At 37.7% G+C, this 25,163-nt stretch overlaps 1 protein-coding gene across 1 annotated transcript; it reads right to left on the bottom strand.

The window, feature by feature from the left end:
- Positions 1-3,968: 3,968 nt before the first annotated feature.
- avpr2aa (arginine vasopressin receptor 2a, duplicate a) lies at positions 3,969-23,745 on the bottom strand. Its single transcript, XM_084099552.1, has 7 exons — positions 23,267-23,745; positions 22,716-22,771; positions 14,440-14,753; positions 13,532-13,777; positions 13,177-13,323; positions 7,574-8,177; positions 3,969-5,448 (listed from the first exon to the last, which is right to left on the bottom strand). The coding sequence occupies exons 3-7, from the start codon at positions 14,749-14,751 to the stop codon at positions 5,255-5,257; spliced, it is 1,503 nt and encodes a 500-aa protein (XP_083955678.1). The 5' UTR covers positions 14,752-14,753; positions 22,716-22,771; positions 23,267-23,745; the 3' UTR covers positions 3,969-5,254.
- Between the last annotated feature and the right edge of the window lie 1,418 nt (positions 23,746-25,163).

The raw sequence follows: 25,163 nt of genomic DNA on the forward strand, positions 1-25,163 counted from the left end.
TCATTTGACAGCTTTACATTTTTATAAACTTTATAGACCTTCATAACTTTTATATAATACTACAGGTATTTGCAATTAACTATAAGTGCGAGCAAGACAGGCTATTAAACAGAATGCAATGTCTGGCCTTCAGAAATGTGTTTCTTGTGTTTTCAGATCCAGCAGTGTGCCAGTAACGTGGCCAGCTGCCAGGACGTCCTAAGGCCAACTAAGGTGTAAGTAATTTCATCCTTATTAGAGAGTAATGCTTAAAGCTTATGTAATACTGTAAAACAAACACGCAGTTCTTGCAGAAATCTGGGAAAACATTCTTGCAAAGGGCTCCTAGATAAATATTTCAGAGATGAAATGGGCTACAAACTAATCTTATTTTGAGCAGCTTTTTATTATGTAGGCTGATTCGATGTTGTATTTTCATGCATGATCTGATCTGGTGTGAAAATGTTTTTAGCAGCAGCTGTTTTAGACGTCCTTTTTCTCACTGTTTCAGCCCTGTCAACATTTCTGTACGTTATAATGTGGACCTGCTGTTTGTAATCATGTTGTATACATCCATGCACCACATCAGTGCATGCGACGATAGTATTCATTCAGGGTTTTTATTACTTGAAGGTCACACTTCTTATTTCTTGTTCATCATACTGTGGTTTTCTCAGCTATTTTTGGGGATATATTTTAAACAGTTACACAGAATGGAACTAGAATAATATACTACCAGTAGTGTCATAAAACTGTAAACTACTTTAAGCTCTAAAATCCAAACTTAGATGAGAGACTCTGCTGCCGGAATGATAATTATTTATCAGATTCCAAAGATGCTTTTGCTCTAAAATGGACCACATTTGCCCCCCAAAAAAGTGTGTACTGAAATGCTCATTATAGTATTTGGGAATCCATCATTCCGAAAGGAAAATTACAGAGTGGAATTCCAGGCAAAGTTTGGCTTTCCTGGACTATTTTGAAAGTTTAAATTCTTTGTTACCACTTCATGCTGTTTATTGAGTCATACATATTTCTATAAAAAGAAATTGATTTATTTCGGTTATAAGCTTCATGCTATATCTGACCCCAATTTCTTCTTCATGGATGGGTCAGCCTCTCAACAGATCTATTCCCCCTTTATATCTCTAAAACTGCCAGAAACGGCAATGAATTAGTGAATGACCTCGGACACAGTCACAGCACATCGTCTAACACTGGCAGGATTTCTGTGGTCATCCTGAACCATGGCCATTAATAAGCACTGCGTTCCTGTCCAACAAAGCCTACGGGATGAGAAGAAATGATGGTTTCATTCATAGGAATGTTTCAAGGATCCAAATCGATCCCACATGACCCTGACTTTTAGATTTGCACTTTAAGACTTTCATTTTTGACACGTAAACAGTGTTTAATAAAGCTCACTTGCCCAGCAGTTCACATTAGTTTAATACATGGTCTTCATTGTATTTCCTGTTCTCAGAGGAAACAGACTTTAAAAGAATTCAAAGGTTAATCTGGGATCCAAAGAGATGTGTATATGATAATGTCAGAGGGATAGATACCCATTTAAGGACATTGTTTTGGTTTTGCATGTGAGCACAGAATGTTCCAATTGCTATCCCTACTTGAATAATGAATTGTCTGTTAGCCTTATAAACAGTAGTGTTTTTGTGTCCAATTTTTACTGCACTTTTTGGTTCATTATGCAACTGGTGATGTACTGACCAAAAAAAGAAGTCATCGCTCAAATCAATTTCAAACATCCAAGTATATGTAAGGAAGTTTACGATAATGACAGACACGGTAATGAGACATATCACTTTCCAAGTAAATAAATGAATACGAAAAAATTAAACATGGATTTAGGGTGTTGATAGAATTATCTGCATATTATCAAAAATTTGATGTAGTCCACTATAACGTACAAAACAATTGTCGTAGCAGATCAGTTTGTGAAGAATTTTAGCCCATTTGTACAGTCCAGATGCCAAATGATAACCTCATCACCATATAATGGCTGGAATGAGATACTTTCCTGAAGTGATGCATTTTGTCTTCATCAAACTTTCAATCCTAATTCATGCCATAAGTTTAACTTTCATCTCATCTGTCCATAGTGCATTCTTCGAATAGCTGTCATGGATCATCCAGGTGGTCTTTGACAAATAGTCATGGTGGCAGGCCTGGGGTTATTTGTGACCTCCTGATGTATTGGCTATATTTCTTCCTCTTGCACTAATTTCAAGTCCTGTGAAGACTTACAACTGTGCTTGGTTTCTTCCATTTGTACACCATTTATAGATCTATACATTTATATCAAGTAGTTGTGTAAACCTTTTCCATGGTCCAAAAGGCCTTTAAATCATGAAGAGTGTGCTCTAAGTCTAAGATATCAGCCACTAAAGGTAATGTTAAAAATGTTTTGTTTGACAAAGAGGTTCATTTGAGTCAGTTGTTCTTATCTGTTTTCTGATTTCATAAATTAAACCAATCCTCTTTTGCTATCAGTAAATTTAAATGAAAATCAGCTCACATTTGGAGTAAACATAAATTAAATAAATACATATCAGATAAAATAAAAATACTGTATTTATGCTCAATTACAATTAAAGTGTCCCCCACAATACTATTAGGGTTCAACAACACGTTTATGACAGCGACATCATTCCGGAAAGTCAGTGTGGATTTTGTGCAGGCTCTGGTACTATGGACTTGGTGTTTACCGCTAGGCAGATTCAGGGGAAGTGCCGAGAACAACACGTGATCTTTATATGATCTTTATTGACCTCACAAAGCCTTTGACTCAGTTTCCCACACTAGGCTCTGGCTTATTCTGCGTAAGACTGGATGCCCAGAGAAATTCGTAAACATTGTCCGTTCATTTCATGATGGCATTGTTGGTCAGGTGCTGGATGATGTTGAGCTGTCTGACCCATTTGGCATCTCCAATGGCACCAAACAGGACTGTGTGCTTGCCCCATTGTTATTCAGCATCTTCTTTTCCATGATTCTGTCCGTGGCTTTTAAGGACTTCAGGCTCGCACAAACACACATTCCGCAATCTGCATGACCTCTTGTATGCAGATGACTGCACACTGATGGCGCACACCCTTACCGAAGCCCAGTCACTTCTCGATCATTTTCGAACTGCAGCTTCCCTGTTTGGGCTCACTGTCAGTCTAGCGAAGACAGAAGTCATTCTTCAAGCAGTAAACAAGTTAAACTCCAATCAAATGGTAATTACTGCAGGTGAAACAGTGCTGACAGCTGTTGACAAATTCTGCTACGTCGGTAGCATTCTCGCAGCTGATGCGACAAAAGCAAAAGCTAGTGTTGCTTTCGGTCGACTGTCCAAGAGAATATGGGACGAGCACGGCATCATGGCAGCATATAAGGCAGTCATCCTCACAGTTCTGTTGTATGGATCGGAGTCCTGGACCATTTATCGCCGGCAGATTGCCAAACTTGAACAGTTCCAAATGCGCTGTCTCCGTCGTATTGCACATGTCAAATGGCAGAATAAAGTCCCAGACCTGCGGCATCCCTGGTATTGAGGCCTTCCTGCTCGCTGCACAGTTTCGCTGCTCTGGACATGTTGCACGTATGGCAGATTCACGCCTGCCGAAGCAGGTTTTCTATTGCTAGCTCCAGAGCGGCATGCGCTCTTATGGAGGGCAACTCAAACATTACAAGGACGGCCTCAAAGCCAATTTGAAACTATGCAACATGGACCCAATTGACCTTGAACAGATGGTTGCGGACAGGACATCATGGCGAACACAGTGCCATACTACCAGACCATACCATCCTTTGAGTCCAGCCGGATCACCATTGCAGTAGACAAACGAAGACGCCGAAAGCGCAATACCTTAAAAATAACAACAGGCCGGCCTTGTACTTCGATCCTCGCATCAACAACCTGTCGTGTCAACACTCGACAGCTCAGACCATTATTAGGATTGATGAATTTACAGATTAGTCCATATACTTTCAGACAGTCTTGAATTTATTTGTGATTTATTTGGATTCTTTAGCTCTTGTTTCTATATCACAAGGATTTGACAAAGACATTTTTTTCTCTTTAAAATGTCAAATAAATATATTTAGATAAACATCTGTATCAATAGATTTTTACTTTTATTTACATTATATCTTGTGTGTTTTTATTTAATCTAAGCCTATATGTGAACTGTGTAACAAATCAGCTACTGCTACAGAAATAATCAGTACTTTGTTTTCTAGTAAAAAATAGCCAGTCTTAAAACAAGATAAATTGAATTGCTTTGCTAAGAAAAATTTTGCAATACATTACAACTTGTCTTTTTAGAGGCTTATGTTTTTTTACCCCGCTGGCAAATTTTTAAGTAAAAATACTGATTAAGAAAATGATTTTTACAGAGTATCAGAGGACTGATCCTGAAGATTTGTACTGTATATACTTCAGTTATAAGCCATTTAATTTCAAGGCACTGTAACCTGATGTCATTTTCGTTTTTCTTCCTTTATCGTTCTTATATTTGTTATGACTTCCTATTATCCTTACACAAATTTAAATAGTGCTCATAAATAATTCCAACTGTTATTGAGGAACTGAAAGTGTTGCTGCTTTGCGCACCGCATATTTTGTCAGCCTGCTTAATATTCAATATGACACATTAAATATACAAATTGTAAATATACAAATCATATTTGTCCAACAAGGAAGGAATATCACTTTTTAGTCCAGATTTTTCTGTCTCTCCCCTGGATGTAGTTTCCATGCATGGATCACATCATTTATCTTCTTCCTCCTCAGTCCTTGCCATGCAAGCTCTGAATCTGAAGAAGACTTATGGCAGAAAGAATTGCTGGCTCTAAGGTTAAGGCCTTGATCTCTTCTTCCTCTGCGGTTAAGGCTTTTATCTCCATCTCTCAGACAACAGAGGACAATTTCAATAAAATATGTTTATAAATTATCTCAGTATTCTTTGGAGTTTAATGAAGTTTATTTTGACAGTTAGTAAGCTGTTCTTTATCCTGGTGAAGGAGATCAGCCTCATTATCAGTGGTCCCTTTTTGCATAAAATCCTCATGAAATGATCTTTATGTCACATATTGGTACAGTTTGCTCATTAGCATACCACTCTTCACAGTTAAAACAGCATCTTCAGCTACTCTGAATAGAAGATGTAGCAATATCTCATGACAACATGTCTTCCACATGCGTAGGACAGATACACCCGCATAAATCGCCACCTCTGCTGACACTCAATTTTAGTTTATTTTATAGGGGTCAGTACTGGTTGTCCTTGGTGGTGGAGGTGTTTATATCACTGGAGTGGTCGTGCATCGAGCGAGCCAGCTTTGGTCGACAGCGCAGTAGAGCGAGAAGTTCACGCGACACGCTGCTGGAAAAGGCTGTGTAGATCCACGGGTTCGTACAAGAGTTCAAACTGGCTAACAACATCAGGATGGTGAAAGCCATTCCTGAAAATGAGGGAGAGGGGTAGAGAAAGTCAAATCAGTTTCAAGTCAAATATCATAGAGGTCAAGTTATTGTCCTCATTTAAGGGCTATTACTAATATAAAGCACATTAGAGACGGTGACACCTTGAAATGTGCTGATCTAAGAGAGGTTTCAAAACTCGACTAGCATAAAACCTTGTTTATACTTGCGCGAACACTCAACCCAGCTAACAGGGAATGTTCTCAGAACAGTTTCTCTCAAAGTTATGAGCAAGCATTATTCAAGGAACGTTATCTGGTCTTAAATAACATTATCAAACATTTAGCACAAAAATTGTATGTATATATCATTCATGGAACGTTTTTCTGAATCATTTTAGTTGGAGGTTCGTTTTATTTTTTAAACGTTAGTACTTTATATTTGTTTCAGATGGTTCAGAGAACATTTAAAAGTAATGTTCAACGTTAGCAAAATGACAAAATGTAACATTCCCTTAATGTTTTCTCTAACATTCATAACCAAGATAAAAAATGTTTTTAAAACAATTAGAAATTAGATTTTTTGAACGTGCTGAAAACATTTGGAAATGTTTTCATAACTTAATGGGAATGTTAGCAAGAACATATTTTTGTTAGCTGGGGGCACTCTCGGCGCCTCAAGGCATTTATAGTTTATATTCGCAAAACAACAAACATACTTCAGAACCAAATCAGTAGGGTATTTACATTGTTCATTCCAGTGTTTGTTTAGTCATGTAGGGTTTGTTTATGACTTTTACAATAATTTTATGAAGTGCACGTTAATACAATTTTTGATGTTACTTTTTATTTTACACAGTATAAAGTAAATAAGATCTTGTTAAGGATTTTTATAATGAAATTAAACTAAATAAAATTTGTTGTAGTTTTACACTGCCTCAAAAAGTTCAAGAACAAATTCGAAATTCAAAGTCATCCAATTTGTCCTTTCTACTTATCAAAGCATCCTGAAAAAAAAACTGTTTCATGGTTTCCACAAAATACTAAGCTGCACAACTGTTTTCAAAATGTATAATAATAATGTATAATAATAGAAAATTACTTGGGTCCTAATTAGAATATTAGATTGATTTCTGAAGGAACATGTGACACTGAAGACTGGAGTAATGACAGCTTTGCCATCACGGTAAATTACATTTTAAAATAGAAAACAGTTCTTTTAAATTGTAATAATATTTCACAACATTACTGTTTTACTATATTTTTAGTGTTCTAATAAAAACATTAAAAAGTCTTACCAACCCAAAGAGCTTACAAAACAGGAAATAAAGAAATGGAAGGCTTCCAAGCAGATTAATAATAACAACAAATATATTATAATTTCATTTTCCATTGTGGGAAATTCAGTTAGAAAATCTCTTATACTAAACAGTTTATATGACATTCAACTGTTCAATCAATAGCAGTATGTTGCCCATTTGGCTGCACGTAAACAGCTGAAACAAATCAAAAGCAGCTGGAGTGGGAGCACAGATGTATAGCAGCTTTCAGTGGTCTGTGGTGAGAGATATCAAAATCTGGTTAGTAATGTAAGAGCAGCAGGGAATGGAGAAGGGTTATTTATTGGTGTGAAGAAAAGGGCTTTAAATATGGATGTGTCTAGAAGAACGTGAGATGAAGAGATGGTGGGCATTTGCAAGTAAACACTGACTTGACTCATTGCATTGATGGGCTCTACATTTTCCAAATAATTTGCAACCATTCCAATACACTTCCACAATCCAATGAGTCAGTGCTCTTGTAAAGGAATTAATTATACCCTTTTTGAACAGCCAAATGTCATCATTGAGTTGTACCTCATGCTTTACCTCCAAAAATGGCTATGCTATATCCAGTACTTTGTAGTAACTGATTACATGTAATCTGGATTATGTAATCAGATTTCAAAAAAGTACTTGTGATTAGATTAGATTATATTGGATTTTAAAATGCTCGTAATCAGATTATTTTTTATTGATATATGGTACAAAATAATTCTATTCAAATTCCAAAACGATTTACTAACTAAACAATTATCTTCATGTAATTTGTAATCAGTTATGGACTACAATTTGTAAGTAATCTACCCAGCACTGGCTATACATTTCTTGTGTCTTTAGTTTCTCACCTTGGTCAGGGGGGTTGGGGTCCCAGGCAGCCCACAGCTGTACAATGAAGAAGGGTGACCAGCACAACGTATAAACAAGCACAATGACCAGAGTCATCCTCACTGTTTTAGACATAGCTTTCGACACACCTGTAAGAGGTGGATGGAGAGGGCAAGGTGGGAAAGAGGGATTTGATGAAGTATTGGATTCTTCAGTAGTTGTTGTCTTGTGTGGAACAGAGTATCCATGTGATGTCTGGAATGCTTCAGAGTTGCTCCAGATGGTGTTTGGGTGAGTCTGACTGTGAGGCAGCACATCAGGAGATGAATTGTGAGTCTGTGAGGCTAGATCATTGGGACTGTAGCCATCCTGACAAGATTTACCACAACAATCAGTCTCTGGTGTGTCCTCAGTGTTGCAGGTGTGAGAATGGGATGAGCCACTGTTGATTTTCTTTTTATGGAGTTCTCTTGCTTCTCTCGGCATGTGTGAGACTCTAGCTTCGCTGGCCCGCTTTTTGAAGATGGGAAAGTGAAAAATGACCAGGTTCTTCTTCATGTCAGCAGAAACCACACGTTCTGATTTCAGGTAGATGTTATCATGGATCTCTTTGAATATTCGTACCTAGAGACACAAAAATAAAAGATTACATTACATAATTTTTTTAACGTGTTACTTACGTGTTACATTGCACATGCTTTATTCTGTTCTAGGTTATTACTAAAGATCACCACCAGTAGGTGTCGCTGTTCAATACACATACACATTGACACACAGGGCCCTATCATACACCATGCGCAATACGGCACAAGGCACAACGCAAGTGTTTTTTGCTAGTTTCAGGTCGACTCAGTTATCATTTTCACATTCTGCGCCACATTGTTTAATTAGCAAATGCATTTTGTGTGCTCATGGGCGTGCTGGTCTGAAAACGAGGTGTGTTCAGACGCATTGACAGCGCGTTGCTATTTTGAGGCAACTGAAATAGACTGTGCCATTGACCAACTGAAACCTGGTCTAAAGTCAATAGGCCCTATTTTAACGATCTAAGCGCATGGTCTAAAGCACATGGCGCAAGTGCACTTAGGGCATGTCCGAATCCACTTTTGCTAGTTTAACAACGGTAAAAATGGCGCACCCGGCGCATGGTCTAAAAGGGTTGTCCCTATTCTCTTAATGATAATGGGTGTGTTTTGGGCGTAACTTACAATAAACCAATCAGAGTCTCATCTCCCATTCCCTTTAAAAGCCTGTTGCGCTCGCGTCATGGTGGATTCGCTATTTACAGTGAGGAAAATAAGTATTTGAACACCCTGCTATTTTGCAAGTTCTCCCACTTAGAAATCATGGAGGGGTCTGAAATTGTCATCGTAGGTGCATGTCCACTGTGTGAGAGACATAATCTAAAAAAAAAAATCCAGAAATCACAATGTATGATTTTTTAACTATTTATTTGTATGATACAGCTGCAAATAAGTATTTGAACACCTGAGAAAATCAATGTTAATATTTGGTACAGTAGCCTTTGTTTGCAATTACAGAGGTCAAACGTTTCCTGTAGTTTTTCACCAGGTTTGCACACACTGCAGGAGGGATTTTGGCCCACTCTTCCACACAGATCTTCTCTAGATCAGTCAGGTTTCTGGGCTGTCGCTGAGAAACACGGAGTTTGAGCTCCCTCCAAAGATTCTCTATTGGGTTTAGGTCTGGAGACTGGCTAGGCCACGCCAGAACCTTGATATGCTTCTTACAGAGCCACTCCTTGGTTATCCTGGCTGTGTGCTTCGGGTCATTGTCATGTTGGAAGACCCAGCCTCGACCCATCTTCAATGCTCTAACTGAGGGAAGGAGGTTGTTCCCCAAAATCTCGCAATACATGGCCTCTCGGTCATCCTCTCCTTAATGCAGTGCAGTCGCCCTGTCCCATGTGCAGAAAAACACCCCCAAAGCATGATGCTACCACCCCCATGCTTCACAGTAGGGATGGTGTTCTTGGGATGGTACTCATCATTCTTCTTCCTCCAAACACGGTTAGTGGAATTATGACCAAAGAGACTTTCTCCCATGACTCCTCTGGATCATCCAAATGGTCATTGGCAAACTTAAGACGGGCCTTGACATGTGCTGGTTTAAGCAGGGGAACCTTCCGTGCCATGCATGATTTCAAACCATGACGTCTTAGTGTATTACCAACAGTAACCTTGGAAACGGTGGTCCCAGCTCTTTTCAGGTCATTGACCAGCTCCTCCCGTGTAGTTCTGGGCTGATTTCTCACCTTTCTTAGGATCACTGAGACCCCACGAGGTGAGATCTTGCATGGAGCCCCAGTCTGAGGGAGATTGACAGTCATGTTTAGCTTCTTCCATTTTCTAATGATTGCTCCAACAGTGGACCTTTTTTCACCAAGCTGCTTGGCAATTTCCCCGTAGCCCTTTCCAGCCTTGTGGAGGTGTACAATTTTGTCTCTAGTGTCTTTGGACAGCTCTTTGGTCTTGGCCTTGTTAGTAGTTGGATTCTTACTGATTGTATGGGGTGGACAGGTGTCTTTATGCAGCTAACGACCTCAAACAGGTGCATCTAATTTAGGATAATAAATGGAGTGGAGGTGGACATTTTAAAGGCAGACTAACAGGTCTTTGAGGGTCAGAATTCTAGCTGATAGACAGGTGTTCAAATACTTATTTGCAGCTGTATCATACAAATAAATAGTTAAAAAATCATATATTGTGATTTCTGGATTTTTTTTTTTTTAGATTATGTCTCTCACAGTGGACATGCACCTAAGATGACAATTTCAGACCCCTCCATGATTTCCAAGTGGGAGAACTTGCAAAATAGCAGGGTGTTCAAATACTTATTTTCCTCACTGTACATGGAGGAATTTGCAAGCGGAAAAACAACGCTTCTCTAGCAAGGAAACGGATCTGCTCATTCACGAGGTTAAAGCGCGCGAGCAGACCATCTACGGGACAAAGTGTACGCGCATTGTGGACCCGCCTCTCGAGTAGGTACTTATTTTGAATAAGTAAAAAAGTACATTCTATGAATGTGTGTAGTATGAATGTAATTTGCACGTACTACATTCACCATTTTTTTCATTATCCTGTGATCTAACAGCGTCACTTGCATCGCTTCACTGCCATTCATAAAACCTCTCCCGTGGCCTCATCGTATGCACACTTCAGAATCTCTCCACATGTCATATTCTTACAATTTATTTATATGTTAAGTAAAGGGGGACAGTACTTGTGTGTCAACAATTGGGTTAGTATAATTCCAAAAAAGGTGGGTCGCAGGTTGATGACCATGGGGAAATGTGGGTCCCATGGCCAAACTATTCAAAACATCATTCAATGTAAATTGTGATAATCGTAATTAATAATCGCAATTACAATTTCAAGGGAATAATCGACAATTATGATTTTTGTCATAATCATGCAGCCCTACTTCTGGGTACTTTTTGCCTACTCTTTTATGAGTACTGTGAATTCAGACATACTTAATTTGGTAGGCTACATACTGTTTTTCATCTAGGGAAGTATGCGATTTCGGATGCAGCCATATTGTTGGGTCAATCGAATTGTCTCAAATCGTTTGATAACCCGAACCATATGAATTGGTTCATTGAAAATATTCACTCAGATTGGCTCACTCATTCGTTAAAGGTACACTATGTAACTTTTTTTTAATAAACAAAACTGCATGCGTCTTGCAGAAGAACATTGTGAACGTCGCATCATTTTGATTTCCCCGGCAAAAAACATCTCGAGTCCTTAACATAAAAATCAGTCAACAGGCTTTAATAGACAACCTAGGAAGTCGGGGGTAGGTCTCTCTTTTTTCTTTGTTCTTTTTTTAATAGATGAAAATTCTTACATATAGCCCTTTTAAATCATTTGTTAAAAAAAACACTGATTTGTTCTTGAAAAAAAAAACAGCACTACTCTCAAAACAGCAGTTCTCAATTCTGGATTATCTTCAAATTTACAACATGGGGCATCTATTAGGTGGTGAATTGATTCTGGTGTGTTACATAAGGAGCATAATCCAAAATGTGCAGTTTTGAGAATTACTGCTTTCTAGTCTGTAGCACTCATTTATTAAGTAAATGGTGGAGAAAACCTATCTTAATGGAAATCTTGTTTATAAACTAAACCCAGATGGGACGTTTAACAGAAGTAAAGTCATTTAATCACCAATGAATCTCAAGTATGAAATATTAACTGCAAGTAAAACACCCCATCATTTGTACAAACATTCATAAGAATGTCAAAAGACATCTGGAGGTCAGTGCCAAAAACAACTTTACACGTGTAAGTGTGGGGAGTTTTCCATTATTGCAGGTTTTTGTTTAGTTTTTGGTATTTTTTTCTATGTATTTTAAGGAATATAGAATCTTTTTTATGCCAGTAAGACGTTTGCTTAAGGATTACCATGCAGGTGTTTAATGGTCAGACCAAAGGTTGAAGATTCTTGCTAAATGTTTTTAGAAAATGTTTGTTGCCAAAGACACATTGTCCACACGCAATTTTAGGTTTGGGTTATGCACAGTGTACTTTTTCTTAAATAAGACTGGCTTGCTGGGAATGGTATCAGCTGGTGGAAGGAAAGATCTGCACATTAGAGAATTTCTCTCCTGAAATAGAACTTTACTGACCAAAACCCCTTGGCCAGGTCAGAGAGCATAATCTCACCAAACAAGCATTGTGATAAATGCCATGGGAAAAGATAACAAAAGTTATTTTCTCCAGATCACCGCTGAGACATTTCAATAGTGTTGCAGGAATGAGTCCTAAAACCTGAAACCTGTGTTAACACAAACTCAATTCATATTTTCATTTGAAAAAAAAATGGAAAGTGCTGTCAACAGCTTAGTGGTGGTTTCATTGCAGTAATGCGATTGTGATGTTTTTTTATAGCCTTCTGGCAATTGTATTAAGGCTTCAAATTTTCTTGATGAACAAAACATATAAAAATTATACAATTTTGTTGGTCAAAAAGCTTATTTTCGGCAATAAAACAAAAGCCTATATGGTAAAGTTACATGTCACATGGATTACTTTAATGGTGTCTTTACTACCTTTCTGGGGCTTGAAAGTGGTAGTTGCATAGGCTGTCAATGTAGAGAGAAAAATCTCTCAGATTTCATTTAGAATATCTTCATTTGTGTTCTGGAGATGAACAAAAGTCTACTGGTTTGGAATGACATAAGGGTGAGTAATTAATGACAGTATTTTAATTTTTAGGTGAACTAACCCTTTAAAACACAACCCAATACAATTCATAATTCAAAATATGAGTAAAACACCTGTGAAAAATTCCTTCATATTAACACGGTAGATTGGACTGTATTTATAAGAACTAATAGAGTGTAGAGGGAGTAGAACTAAACTATCATTTATGTTGGCTCATCCAAGAAATTAAATCCCTATGCTGATTTTTTATGAAGAAACAATATTGTTAAAAAACTCAAATACAGTAGCTGCTTTTAAACTAGGCCCACTAATGGTAATTCTACGGTGAATCTGTAATGTCTTACTAATGTCTTCACATTTATGTTTTTTTAAGGTGAATGCGGTAACTGGGATTAGAGACAAATTAAATGCACTGGCACCAGCAGTACCTGACAAATGGTGATAATAAAGGTAGGAAGCACAAACACGGCTACAGTCATCCAGGTGACATAGGCTTTCAGCCCCCAGGACTCGGCAAAGTGCCCCCAGCATTCAAACACTCCTGGAGAGACCTCTGACCTGGAGAAAATAAACACCTGTAGGGAAGACAGCATTGGGAAAATATTTTAAAATAGTTACTTTTGTGTTTCATGGAATGAATAGCACCATATGCGTTTGTAATGACTTGAAGGTGAAAATATGGCAAATATTGGGTGAATATTGTATAAGAATGCATATTCACTGACTGATACTTCCTATAACATTTTAAATGTTGTAATACTTTAGTATTGACAACCATAGTACCTGTGGCACACTGAGAACAAGGGCTAGACCCCATGCTACCATGATGGGTGTATTCCAGCATGAAACTGCCCCTCTTTTGTAAGTCTGCAGGGGGCAGCAGATGGCATTATGGCGGTCCACTGTCATAGCAACAATCATGTAAGAGGATGCAAACATTCCCACAATCTGCAGATATTTCACTGAGCGGCACAGCACGTCAGGACCTTGAAATCTCTCTGTGATAACCCATACCAGCTGCGGGAGCACCTGCAAAACAGTAAACTGCTGTTGGCAAGTCACTTAAAAGAAATAATGCCAGGGTTACCAACTTTGGTTACCTGGCTGGAGTGAGATTTTGAATACATGGCTTGAACCAATCACAGGCACCTATAGGAGGTTTTGAGGATGCACCAATTCATTTTTAATTTCATCTTACCAGGTTAATGTTGTACAATATACACTTCTTTTTTTTTAACTTTTCAATTGCATGCTGTTTAACTACCTAATATTACTTGAAGAGTACCGGCAAGTGATATTTCCTACTGGCCAATTCATTAAAAACATTAATAATAGAAAAAAAAAAAAAGCAAGCAAGACAGTTTAAAATCACTAAATTATAGATAACAAAAACAAACCTAACAGGTCAAATGTTCTGCAGGAACATAACGTATATTTACTTTCTTACATAAATTTAATGTCAAACAACAAATATTTGATGAAAATAATATTTTAGTCTAAATTATTGCACTAATTTTTTGTTGAGCTCCGCCTATTTGATACTCATGCACACGCGTCTTTGAAATTTAACCACGACTCGTTTGCTCTTATGACTGACTATATGATCAAGCGCATTTTGCATTGTCTTTGTCATTGTCATGTGTTGGCAACCCTGTAATGTTTTGCTAAGCATTAAACAAAGTTCAGCTCACCTGAAAAAATGCCACCACAAGGTCTGCAACACACAGATTGACCATAAATAGGTGCATGGGTGCGTTGTATTTGCGTCGCCTCAGCAGAACCCACAGTACAAAGCTGTTCCCAAGTGTTGCCAGAGCGAGAACCAGACCCAGAATTCCAATCTCGGCTTGAGCCAGAGCCATGTCCCGAATCGAAACTGGACCGTGCACCTGAGTGCGGTTTATTGAGCTGTTTTGAGTGACCAACCAGAAGTATGATCCTCCTCTGAAAGTGCTGTTGAGTTCAGCATGCTCAGAGAATGCCTCTCCTGAGAAGGTCTCCATGCCTGCAAGAATTGGTCACAAGGAGGTATGATATAGATGATTTGTTTCAGAACCCATATTTAAAATTGTTAAAATTAAAATTTAAACTTGAAATGTGGAAATGTATTAAAAATGAATTGCATATGCAAAATTATTGACGTGACGGGCTGAATAGAAAAATGGGTAACACTTCACAATAAGGTTTCATTTGTTAACATAAGTAAATATATTAACTAACATAAACTAACCATGATACAATTTGCAATACATTTGTTACTGTATTTGTTAAACTTTGTTAATGTTAGTTAATAAAAATACAGCTGCTGTTCATTGTTTGTTCATGTTAATTCACAGTGCATTAACTAATGTTAACAAATACAATTTTTGATTTGAATAATGTATTAGTAAATGTTGAAATACACGCTGTAGAAGTGCAGTTCATTATTAGTTCAGTTTAACTTATGTAGTTGACTAACGTTAACTAATGAAACCTTATTGTAAAATGTTAAAAATACTATTTTGCTATTTTAGCTATTTTGTGAATTATATAAAGCACATCAAGTGTTTTTTTACAAACACTGAGGCAGATATTGTATTAGTATTAGCACGTGCAGAGGAATTTGCACTCTATAAACATATATATGTATCTACACACAACACATGGCCATCGCATTGCAACTCTCGTCAATAATCTTGTTTTATGATATTTTGCCACTCAGTTAATTAAGCAATTTCACAGACACACAAAAACCAAGCAAACAAATCTGCTTCCTCTTCCACTCTTTGATTTGTTTTATTCCCCATGGCTACATTTTTTTTGTGTGCAAAATAAGTCTGTCAAGTCCTCTCTTTTTTGTTTTCTTTTCTAAATTTTCCCTGACTTGATTTGACTCCTACTATCCCACCCAGCTTAGTCCGTCACATTCGCTCCCCATTAGTATCTCTCTCATCCCTGATTGACTCCATAAAGTCCTCCTCCTCCTTCCTCCTCCCTCTGGTTTTCCGTTGCCCATTCCTTTACCCCATTTTCTATCGCTTCCTCTGTCTGTTATCAACTGCTCCTTGATCCCAATAAAAGCAGGTTTATTTTCTTAACTATGCAAATAAATAATACAAATAAAAATATCAGTTGCAAAAATGAGACTGACAGTTTGAGAAAGAGTGGTAGCATGAGACGCTGGGTTAAATAAACAGAGAGGAGGAGGTGGGGTGAGCAATCGGATACAGGGCATGAGATGAGAACACAAAAGAGAAATAACTATAGGGCCATGCATACCAATACAAAGTTTGCCCATATATGAGAATAAGAAAGGCTATTGAAAGAAACTATTGAAAGAAACTAAGTTGCCAAAGTACCAAATATGGTGTAATTAAAAAATAAATAAATTAGGTTTAACAGGACGACATATGCAATGTTATTGTTAAATAATGCTGTATTATATACCAAGTTCTGTTATGAAACTCAAGATGTTACGGGTCAATTTGACCCATTTTGATTTTTGAGTTGTCTGAAATACCGGTTAACCTATGCTTTTTCTAATTTAGGGTCATGAACATGCATGCAAAGTTTCAACATGCTGATGTGTTTTGACATATACACACATAACTACTATTACGTTTGTGATGTTCGTGGGTCAATTTGACCAGCATATTTTAATGTTCTAAGGCAAAGAGGCAAAGAAATGTGCATACAGAAATTTTATACGATCTTGCTGTTCGTGGGTCAATTTGACCCATATAGGCAACTGTTCAAAAGCAAGTGTCTGTACTTGCTCTGCAGCAGCAGCAGCCGCGTAGCAGATCTATTCAGCCATGACCAAATACATTAACATTGTCATATCCATTATCGTGCTAAACTCTTCAGAGAGTTGTCATGCTAGAAATATTTATATCATTTATATCAACACTGTATAAATAATGAATAACTGTAATTATTACTCAAAAATGTATTATATTTAATAATACTATACATTCACTTTTATACGTGCAAATATAAAATTATGTTTGTTAAAAATCATGTTTGTTAGTGAAAGTCCCCTATTACTTTTCAATGAAAACTGTAAAAGGACGTTGTGGACACATTATTATTATTATTAATATTTTATTTATGGTACAAAGCAGAGTAGTTTACTATATAAGGAACTTTGGAGAATTAACATTTAGGCTCATGATATATATACAAGCCGCTAAATACCATCCCATAATGCATGAAACATTATCATCATACATTACACAGTGAATCTGAATGGATTTTATAGTGTGTAACAAAGACACAATGGTGATAATTCATCATGGACTGGTTAAACCTGGATACTTGATAATACCTATTAATTAATTTCATTATACTTTGAAATTAAATTAAATTATACATTATATAGTCCAATCTAAAAAAATGAGGTGCCTATTATACAGTTTCTGCCTATCCATCTCTTTATCATGTCTTTGACTCTACCTTTCCCTTTGTTTCTACACATTTTCTCCCTTCCTTTATGTTTCTCATTCGATCTCTCTCGTTCTGAAAGACCATTGTTTTCCAGCAATCGCTTCATCTTAAATCAATGTGAGGTGTCTTTACACTGCGTGTGAGCTGTATGTCTGTGTAATTATCTGGGCTTTGGTGGTAATATAGTATTCTGACAGAAAATCAAATTCAGATTTTTTTTATTTAGATTTGTAAAAATGATTTACATAGCCTTTAATCAGTGATCTGAAAGTAAATTTTATTTATTTATTTTTTATATTGAAGCATTTAACACTTTAGCCCTGAATACTGGTATAAATAATATAAGAATGTTTCATTTAGAAAAGTAATTTACAGCACCTCATAAATAATACCTGATAATATCTATCATCTGTCATTCTACTAGCACCCTATACTTCATTCTCTTTCAGAAAATATAAATACTAAGATTGCGAAACTCTTGTTTTTCACAAAATGAGTTTTTTTAAATGTCTTGCGCTGTCTTTCCAGGTCCAGTCATAAATAAAAGCGAGTGTCCTTGTCACAGCTGTGTTTGAGGTCATCCTCTGAAGCAGCTGATGCATGAGCTGTTCGTTTTTTACCCTTGCTTTGACATTTTCTACCTTTCCTTGAATCCCTTTCCCTCTGAGGAATCCACTAATATGGTGCAGCAGAAATGTTGACCTAGACTAAATATAGCTGATGATAGAAAAAAGCACTTTGCTTTTGCCAGCCGCTTTTTTATGCAGAATACTTGAAAGTGTTTTGAACTTGGTTAGACAGCAAAGTTATTGGTGTAATGGTGTGCTTGGACAGATCACCTCAGGTTGCTCCAAGACGACTGGCCATGAAATAATTGTGCAGTGAGTTGTTTTATTAAATGCATAATAAGTATGGCTTATTCAATTGGGAAGGCAGTTTATCTTTTTGAAAATGGTCAGTGAAAGGAAGTGCGTAAAATATGTTTATTGTCAACCTCAGGATGTCAAACTTATACGAGCTGCTTTATTTAGCATTGAGCATTTTTTTGTAAAATCCATGCAGGTACAAGCTTAATAGTATGTTTTTTGGTCATTAAAATTTGTTTAAAAATTAAAAATAGTTTTGGACTATGATGTGAATATTGGTTCGACAGATTATGTAAACATTATGATATAATGACCAATGACCATTATGATCATTTTAATATTAGATAATAATTGATCAAATATATCTAATAGTTATCACTGCAGACAATGTTATTTGCGTCCTTTAACATTATGGGACACAAAATTGTACCATATTCAAATAAAAAAAGATTTGATTTGGGAATCATGATACTTTTGCACTTAAAGAGTCTGAAATTAAATAATTTCCTAATTATATTGTCACGATTGGGTGGTTGCAGTATTAAGCACATGACAAGGGAGAATACAACGAGAACAATATAAATCACATATACTCAGCAACACTCTGGAAACACAGAATTAAGCACTACCACAGGGCTTAAAAACACAGGGAGTAATCGGGCGAGTGGCTGGCGAAGTGCAGGAAACAGGAGGAGATGATGGCGGGAGAGACCAGGGTGGCAATGACGGTGGGAGGAGCCAGGGAGGAGACGAGAGCAGAAGGAGCCAAGTTGGAAACCAAAGCACAGCCAGGACGAATGACCCCAGCGGAGTTCGAGGGAGGGAGGAGCCATGGTAGAGACTTGGAAGGTGGATAGAGGTGCACGACAGACTGAGACAGAGCTGATGGAGGTGGAGACTCAAGTGGTGTCGAAGAGACGATGAGACCAAACGACACCAGATCAGGAGGCCGAGGCGGAGCCGCAGCGATGAGCGTCCGAGGTGGAGCCAGGGTGCCGGGGAACTGAGGAGTAGCCAAAGGGGTGGAGGGACGTAGCGCAGGCAGAGAGGTGACTGACCAAGCAATAGCCGGAGGGCGATGGTCCCAGATGGAACCAAGGGAGGGACCAAGGGAGGGAGGAGCCAAGGTGGAGTCAACTGGTCGACAGGCCGAGGTGGAGTGAAGGGCTTGGTGGCTGGCTGTGGAGCCAGGGGATCCCCTAGCCAAGGCGGAGCTGGAGCCTGGAAGACCCAAGTCAGATCCATGCAGCAGAGTGGAGTCAACAAAGTGGGAAGCGAGGGTCTGAAGGGAAACAGGGGAGGCAGGGCTGAAGGACTGACTGTCTTTAGTAGAGGATGTGTAAGAGGGAGGCTGCGTGGGATCTTTGGAGACACAAGATACTTGGAGCTGGGCTAGACCAGTGGAGACACAGGAGACTTTGGAGCTGGGTGGGTCCAGTAGGGACGGGAGACTCAGGGAAATATCCTCTTGCACTTCCTTGTAAAAATTTCTAGAGGCCATATGCAGCTCACCCTCAGCATCTGGAGTATAGGCGGGGCTCCATTCCATTCCCACAAACTTCACGAGGACACCTACTGGCACGGACAATGTTGCTGGTTCACACACCTGGTCAAGCCTGTCTGTGGGGCTCGTACTCCACTGCAATGATCAGCTCAGGCGTCCACTCTGGCATCGCGTCAGGCTTGGGCTCTTCGTCTGCGCTGGGCTCTGGCATAGGCACCGTGCAGTGTGTGGGAGGATATTAGTATAGTGTGTGGGAGGCACCCGAAGTGGGGCTGGCGATGTCCTCCGCAGCGGGACAGATGGTGAACGCCAGTCTGTTGTTCCCCAACACCCACTCCACGAAAGGACCGTTCACAGGCAGATACACAGCGTCCGGATAGTGGTTGAGGCACGCCAGATCTAAAAAGTCCCTTGTGTGGTTTTTGCTCCTTCTGCTCAAGATAGAGCATCTGGACGGCCGGCATCTGGATGGTCTTTTTAAATTGTCTTTAATAATAATCTAACTAGGAACACACAGGAGAATCGCAGAAATATACTAGAAAACACACCCACTTAATCATAAACAGCACTGAACCAAGAACAGAAGTTTAAATATATAGAGAGTAATGAGGTAACTAGAGCTGGACGATATGACCTAAAATCAAAATCTTGATTAATTGAACATTTTACCTCGATTACTATTAATGTAATTACTTTTTTTTTTGCCCTCATAGGTCACTGACAAGGTTTGTACTGTAAATATGCTCGACTATTAAAGGTGGGATATATTTTTTTCTAATGAAAGAGTGCATTGTTTTCTTTGTGATTTTAAAATAATTGAAGAAAACATACTTTGAACCGGGACTCAAACTCTGATAAATCACAGGTACAGCATTGACAATGAGTTTCTGCGCTCCTAATGTTTCTCTGCGCGCGCAATCTTCACATGATGTGCGAGCTATTGTCTGTATGAGTGTTTGTGTGCCACAATGCATCAGCGCAGTAGGTCAATATAATGATACACATCCGAGGGTCTAAAATCGCTTCAATGTTCAAACTGGCAAGCCTTAAAACACATACAATTGACAAAATTTAGTGAAAACGCAAGTGAAAGTTTTTTGGCTTCAGGGCTCGCACGTTATCAGAGACACAACGCAGCTTGGCTCTCTGTGTTACTGAAAACATCTTGCAAGCACTGAAGTGAGATATTTTCCATATCGTTGTTCTTGAATGGTGTGAAATCGCTTGAATGTTCAAACTGGCAAGCCTTAAAACACATACAATTGACAAAATTTAGTGAAAACGCAAGTGAAAGTTTTTTGGCTTCAGGGCTCGCACGTTATCAGAGACACAACGCAGCTTGGCTCTCTGTGTTACTGAAAACATCTTGCAAGCACTGAAGTGAGATATTTTCCATATCGTTGTTCTTGAATGGTGTGAAATCGCTTGAATGTTCAAACTGGCAAGCCTTTAAACATACAATTGACAAACTTTCATGAGGATTCAAGCGAAAGTGATCTCGCTTCGGGGCTCGCGGACTGTCTGCCTGTGTGTCGACTCGGTGTTCGAGTTTGCCTCCATGCCGCTGAATGTTTTTAAGGGGAAAGTATTAACAGGATTAAGTTAGGTTACTTTTCGATCAATCGTCCAGCCCTAGAGGTAACTAAATGAAAGACAGGTGAAAGTAATCAGAAACTATAGAAACAAAAAAGGATCAGGAACACAGGCAAACTGAACCAAACTGAAACTAAACAGAACTAAAGCCTACACCTGACAAATACATATTAAGAAACTTTTTTCTCATTTGCACATATAATTGTTTTTAAGTGATTAATGAGCTTGGCTAACCTTTAATATTCATTTAACCTTATTTTTCACTTATACTGACAAACAGAATAATTTTTTTTTTGCAAAGTAATTGAAATAGGAATTGAATTGGACTTCCGGAAATTGGTCAGAATATCAGATATACAATACGCAGGTCGTAATAATTGCTCAAGATGGTGAGCGTCAAGAAAACAGGTCAGGTTGCAACAGTTTAGTGCGTCATTAAAAAATTAATTCATTTCCAAAATACTTTCTTAAGTTTTATCTTCCAATGGCTTACGCAATTGCAAATTAATTTTCCGGGTCATGAATGCCTATACATATCATGTATCATAGTATTCAGCACCTTATTAATTTAATCAACTGCACACTCAAATATTGCGTCAGCATGTTTCCAAAACCTCCCTGTTGGATTTCAACAGCTTCTCACTCCTGATAAGAACATCTTGGGGAACCTCCTGCAGAATGAATGGTTTCAGAAAGTTCACAGGGACCATAATAGGAGATAGTTTCAATTAATCTGTCATGATAAAATAATAATATAAAAATAATAATACATGACCTTCATTATTGCATTGATTAATTTTTCATTCTTAAATACTATATTATATCTTCACTTATACAAGAGCTACCCAAAATTGCCAAAAAGGTGAGGGAAAGCTGGATTTTAGATCATGATATGGGCATTATCTACACACCTGATGTTTAAATGCTACTGCCCTACCAGCTAACCTTGGGTTTCCTTTAGACTTTTACTGACACCATCAATCTCATGCCCTGAGATACTCTTACTGTTTGCAGAATTTGAAACTAGGAATAGCAATGCAATGTTTATGCCATATAACATTCTCCATGTTCTGAGAGATTAAACAGTTAGCGGATGAAGCAGCATTTTTCTCATACAGTGACCACATCACAAGTCTGCAAGAGCAAAACTCATCAATATGGCACTAAATGTGAACAAATTAGTTGTGCTTTGTTTCCACATTCCAGAGTAGTCATTTACAAACTAGTATATGGGTTGTTGACATGTCCATGAATTTTTAAGATCAAAATGTACATGATTGTGTAGGAGAAAGTCTTTTAACCACTTTTAAAAGCCTTTTGAATTTGTAAAAATACACACTACACACATTCTATGTAGTCTCTCAGTTAATGTGAATTAATGTGTCACGAAAACGGCATATAATTCTAAAATAAGTAGCAATTAAATTTGGCTATTTAAAATAGTTTTAGATGCAATATGTCAACTTCCCACAAGTATTTCATGTCAACACACCATATTTTTGACCAAACGGACAACAATTATTTAGTTTATCCATATGTGTGTGAATGTATATTTTTGTGCATTCATTTCTCGCCTCACCTTCTGTCAGTGCATGTTTCTCACTTTAATAGAAGTTTGTCTTTTATTTTGTTGCCCTAAAACAAATAAATAGATCAGGTGTGAATCAAATAAAAATGGGAAAAATACATTTCTATATTTCAAAATAAGTTATCAACAATTCAATAGGACATTCATTCAATATGACTTTTCTGGAGAAAGTTGTGGAGGGAAAAAAAATCTAATAACTGCCCAGCACATAAAAACTATAGTTCTGTCAGTGTGGCATGCATACTCCCATCCTAATGGATTCGGACAGAGTTTGCCTTACTAATGCTGAATTATTCTTACAGTAAATAACTTTGAAAGTGTTCTCTGGGCACTTTTAAAATTACATTAGTATTAGAACTATTTTATTTTCATATTATCCCATACTCTGAAAACATCTGTGTATTTTTTTATATTTATTTATTTATTTTATTTTGCAAAAATGTTTAAAATGATGTTTATTTATTTGTATAGGCAAAACAAATTTAACTATAACATATCTTTTGCAGTGCATATGCATTTTATAAAAAAAAAAAAAAACTTACTCTGTGTTCTTGAATCAGCAGCAATAATCCATGTGTTTTCTTCAAAGCTGCAGTTTTGCTTCGTGATGGGTAGTTGACATAAGAGCTTCCAAGCTGCCTCTGAAGAGCGTTGAGATATTTCACCACCCTTTGTGAACTTGTAAAGCTGTTTTGCAGCTTTCACCCGAGTTTATGTTCACAGAATTCAGAGCTTCATTTCTTCAAGGAGCCCTCGGATAGAGGCACGCAATTTATTCCAAGAAATGTCCCACCGTTCCTGAGACTCTGCATGTCTGAGCTTTAATTTCCCACATTACATGAGCACTGGTGCACTGATGGCGTTGAATTTGAGCCTGGCTTAGTATAAACATATCTCTTACATGCACTCGCCCTCTCTCTTCCTTTGCTCCCTCCCTTCTCTCCTTTTCTCAGGTCTCTTGTGTTGTTAGATGAGGGGAGGAGCCAATATCATTAGGTGTTCTTATACATCCATCTCCACTGTGACACAGATAACAGATAAATAGAAGCTGAGAGCTCTTTGTCATAACTTGTGCTATAGTGACAATGTTCAGACTTGGTGATCTGTGTCAATATTTGCTTTCATATTTACATTAACCTCCTCTGGGTGTGACTGCACTCTTGAATTGTTTTATTCCGTTGGACTAATAAGATGCCTGATTAACATTCACACAATGCACAATGTGTTTCCTTATGTGTAAATTGTGAAATGTCTTTGTATGTCTTCAGCTGTTTGCCGATTATTTTCTGCCTTTAAAATGTTCGAAAATGTACCTCTTTAATAAGTTTCCTAGTTGTGTCCCTAATCTTTTAGATATATATTTATATATACGTATATTGTAATATATTATGGATATATTATAAATTATTTATACATATAAATTAATAGGTACAATTATTTAAAATTAGATCATATCAGCCTGAAAATGCTGAAAATCAGGCTCTGTGGTTTTATGATTTTTTTTTTAATAATCAAGTTATTGTGTTCATATTTTCCGATAAAAAGAATGATATTCCAATTCTGTCACAAAAGTTGTGATGAAATAGATTGAGATTTTTCAAATTTCCCTCATTTTAAGTACATTTTTAGTAAGGTTTGTCCATATTTGTTATATATTCAGCAGTCTCACCTCAATTCATTGACAGTTTAGCAGCATCCCTCCACCACCCCTTCTCCACACTCTAGTAGAGTACTCTGGGTTCGGGCCGAAATCCAAGCTCAGAGCCCTCCCCCCGGACAGCACGCCAAATACGCATTAAACTTTACTCCCTCTAATTGTATGTAAGTGTGAACCTTGAAACTGGTGTTATGGGGTAATACTTTGTATGTGACACTTTCATTTACAAATAATATAGGCTACATAATATACTCACAGATGTTGAAACAAAAAGTGCTACAACTCTCTCTATTTCGTAAAAAATAAGCTTCCTGAACAATGGAATTACCAGAGTTCAGGACATTTTATTGGAAGGACACTAAGTGGACTGTTCTATACACTGACCGTGCTGCACTGATAGTTATGTTGTATCCCATGCGGTAGGGGTGGGAGGGTGGTGTAAGTATTGTTGTTGTATCTGAATTGTTACAATACCTCTTTTATATTGTTACCCTCTAATACAATAAAAATTGAGTACAAAAAAAATAAAAAAAATAAAAATAAGCTTCCTCTTTGAGCAACTGCTAAACATACTGTTACATACTGAAAAGAGCCACAATTCATGCCTGAAAGAGGAAAAAATAGACAGATGAGTATGTGCATGATGACATATTATAAAACAAGAAATACTCCCAAAGTTGTCAGGGACTCCCAAGTACTGCACAGGACTTCTGCTGAACATATCACACTCAACTACATGCTGTGTCGGTCTCTCCTGTTGTAGTGGATTTGGACAAATATCT

Source organism: Abramis brama (assembly GCF_963993115.1).
Source record: "Abramis brama genome assembly, chromosome: 22".
In the NCBI taxonomy this organism is placed as follows: Eukaryota; Metazoa; Chordata; class Actinopteri; order Cypriniformes; family Leuciscidae; genus Abramis; species Abramis brama.